At 46.3% G+C, this 3650-nt stretch overlaps 1 protein-coding gene across 1 annotated transcript; it reads left to right on the top strand.

The window, feature by feature from the left end:
- Positions 1-1330: 1330 nt before the first annotated feature.
- On the top strand, positions 1331-3112 carry LOC137915611 (eukaryotic translation initiation factor 4 gamma 1-like). Its single transcript, XM_068758810.1, has one exon. It carries the CDS (start codon positions 1331-1333, stop codon positions 3110-3112), a length of 1782 nt encoding a protein of 593 aa, XP_068614911.1.
- The last annotated feature ends 538 nt before the right edge of the window (positions 3113-3650 follow it).

The following is a 3650-nucleotide window of genomic DNA, read 5'->3' as shown; positions in this document are numbered from 1 at the left end:
CAATAGTCCAAGTTACTTGTTGGAGCATGCAATCAATAGTTCTCAGAGGAAGCAATGTGAATTTTAAAGTGTGATGCAGATGGTGCATCAGGACTGATTAATAGTCACCTATGGTCCAAAGAAAGCGAGTGGTAAGGATGGTATTGAGAAGAAAATACGCACGATGACGATGGAGATGAAGCATGAAATTATCGATCAACATGACCGTGGGGGCCACGTAAGTGATTTGGGACAGTACGAGCGTACATCGACGATATGTGCAATTCTCAACAGAAGAATGCTGTCAAAAACACTATTATGTCTACGTTTATGTAAGAGTACGTGTAAAGGTACAATTACGGAATAAAGTGTGTACGTACCATCCAACTCTCCCTGCATCCTCCTCCGCACTGTACACCACAGACCGGATTACTTTTTTTCCCCAGATATTTTATATTGGAAACATTTATTTGACATGTCAAGATATTACTGTACATTATTTATTATGTTAGTTCAGTATAACAACGTTAACAAACGTTACCAAAGAATAAATTCAGAGACTTTATACTTTTAAATTATTGGTCTTAACAATCCATGCTTTTAGTTGCATTTAGTAGTTATTGTATTTAATATATTAATAAATATTATATCTTCTGCTTGCACTTTTCTTATTGCACAAAAAATACAGAAGTTGAAGAATGTTATGTGCTGTCAATATTTATATTGTGTTATAACACTTGATTGATGTCAAGCAGGACACGTAAAAAAGAAATGTTGTTTTGCACCAAACTTGTTGAGTGGCAGTTTGTTTTCTATCTATTTGTAGTACTCAAAACTGAAGGTCTTGGGATTTGGGAATCTCCTCTGGACATGTCCAAACCATCAAAGTCTGGCCTCTCTGACCTTGTCTCCAAAACGTCTGACCCTCACTGTCCTTTTTATTACCTTCTTTCTAATCCTATCCATGGACAATGGGGAAGGGAAGTGAATGATTGTGTGCAGGCAGGCTGGAACGGGTGGAGGAAAGTATCAGGTGTGCTCTGCGATAGGAGAGTGTCAGCGAGGATGAAAGAAAAGGTCACTTGCGTATCAAAAACAGCAATAACATCAAAGCAGATCTGCATCAAAGGACATAGCATAGCTGACATCCAAAAGTCAATAACATCAAAGCAGATTGACATCAAGGCCACGGTTATATAAGCAATGGTTCGATGAGGATTTACAAGTCCGTCCACGATTTACAATGGCTGCTCAACCAATGTTCAAGCGAAAAAATAATACACTTGAAGGTCGAGTGGTAAATCGGAACGGATGGTCAACACCACGCCAAGGTCGACAAGGTAACAAAAACATGGATAGATTGACCACGCCACTCCGACCTGCTGAACCATCTCAGCTGAGGAAGAATGGCAATCAAGGTGTTACTCCATCGACGTTGCATAGATCGACCATGCCACTCCGACCTGCTGAACCATCTCAGCTGAGGAAGAATGCTTGGAAGCCCTCTGCGAAAGCATCCACGCTCAGCCGTACAGAAGATGTTGAGCAGCTCAAGACTAAAGAGCTGCTCAAAAACGTCTGTGGTATTCTCAACAAAGTCAAACCTCAGACGTGTCAGCAACTGGTAAATCAGCTGAAAGAGCTGACCATAGACACGGAGGAGAGGCTTAGGGGAGTGGCCGATTTGATCTTTGAGAAGGCCATCTCAAAGCCCCGCTTTTCCAGGGTCTACGCCACCATGTGCTGTTGCCTAATGGATTTAAAAGTGTCCAGCCCAGACAAACCTGGAATGTGTGTCAACTTCCGCACTCTTCTGCTCAGACAGTGCCAGAAAGAGTTTGAAAAGATCCAACAGAAACCAAAGTTGGAGGCTGCCAAAGCTGAAGACGGTGATTGCTCCGGAAACAAGTTCCTCCGCCGCTCGCTGGGCAACGTTGCTTTAATCGGTGAACTATTCACATTGAAAATTTTGCCAGCTATCATCATCCACGAATGTGTTCAGAAACTACTCCAAAATCATCATGACCCTGTGTCTCTAGAGTGTCTCTGCAAGCTGCTGTATCTGACAGGAAAAGCCCTGGATGTTGAAAGTGCCAAACATCAAATGGATCAATATTTCACTCGGATCTACAATGTAATCCAAGAGCGGAAAACTTCCACCAGAGTCGATTTCATGCTGCAGGATCTAATGGATCGTAAGATGGCTAACTGGATACCTCGTAAGTACCGAGGTCCAAAGCCCATCGAGCAGATCCACAAGGACACAGCGATGGAAGACACCAGAGAGCACGTAAAAGTCCAGCAGCAGCCCAGAGACAGAACAACAGGCACCTGGAATCCTCACACCCCAGCAGTTAACTCCAGCCCAACTCCTCCTCCTTTGCCGTCAAAATCTACCTTAAATGCGGAGGAGGTAGAAAAGACGTCAGATGTCATCAATGACGAATACCGCCACATCGAAGACGTGGAGGAGGTAGAAAAGACGTCAGATGTCATCAATGACGAATACCGCCACGTCGAAGACGTGGAGGAGGTAGAAAAGACGTCAGATGTCATCAATGACGAATACCGCCACATCGAAGACGTGGAGGAGGCATCAGAACGTGTGGGAGAATGTAACAGTGCCTCAACGCCACCTCCATCTGGCAACTCACTCATTGCTCTGAATGAGGTCCCGACTGGAGAGCAGCTGGACAGACTCCTGCGGGACAACGCCGACAGTGAGCAAATCATTAGCTGGATTGAGGCTAACTTTGAAGAGGCACAAATTACTTCCAACGAGTTTGTGAGACTGGTGATGACTTCCGTGTGCCAGTCTGTCATCTGCCATAATCCGTTCAGGGTGGATGGCAAGCAGATGAGTCTCTGGGCAAATCTGCTAAAGAAATACCTGAACGATGAGCAGAAGGAGCTCCAGGCACTTTACGCCATCCAAGCTGTGGTAGCACGTATGGATCATCCGGGCAAACTGCTCCGGATGATTTTTGACTCCCTGTTCGACAGGGACGTAATCAAGGTGGGCGCATTTTACAAGTGGGAATCCAGCGAAGAACCCAAGGAGCAAACAGGCAAAGATGCTGCCCTGAAATCAGTGAAGGCTTTCTTTGTCTGGCTCCATGATGCTGACTTGTAGAACGTCTCTGGGACGTCTCACTCCGGTGAGACGTCCGGGGTGTGTCCCACCTATCGTGCGTCCAAATGTATCAACGAGGAAACTGTTGGTAAGCTCCTTTAGCTTACCAACGAAGAATGTAATTTTTCTGATATGTGGCTCCGGAAGCTAGCTCTAGGGACGTGGAACGTCACCTGGGGAGGAGCCTGAGCTGGTGTGCGAGGTTGAGAAGTTCCGACTGGATATAGTTGGCCTCACCTCGACACACAGCAAGGGCTCCGGAATCGCTCTTCTTGAGAGGGGTTGGACTCTCTTCCGCTCTGGAGTTGCCACTGGTGAGAGGCGCCGGGCAGGGATGGCAATACTTATTGCCCCCTGGCTCAGTGCCTGTATGTTGGAGTTTACTCCAATAAACGAGAGGGTAGCCTCCCTCCGCCTTCGGGTGGGGGGACGGATCCTAACTGTTGTTTGTGCCAGTGGTCCAAACAGCAGTTCAGAGTATCCACCCTTTTTGGAGTCCTTGGAGGGGATACTGGAGAGTGCTCCTTCTGGGGATTCC

The sequence above is a fragment of the Brachionichthys hirsutus genome, chromosome 3, assembly GCF_040956055.1.
Source record: "Brachionichthys hirsutus isolate HB-005 chromosome 3, CSIRO-AGI_Bhir_v1, whole genome shotgun sequence".
In the NCBI taxonomy this organism is placed as follows: Eukaryota; Metazoa; Chordata; class Actinopteri; order Lophiiformes; family Brachionichthyidae; genus Brachionichthys; species Brachionichthys hirsutus.
The sequence above is the reverse complement of the archived record's forward strand: the minus strand, read 5'-3'. Positions and strand labels throughout refer to the sequence as shown.

Coding starts and splice junctions, on each gene's coding strand:
- LOC137915611 (XM_068758810.1), top strand. CDS start 1,331: ATGGATAGATTGACCACGCCACTCCGACCTGCTGAACCATCTCAGCTG.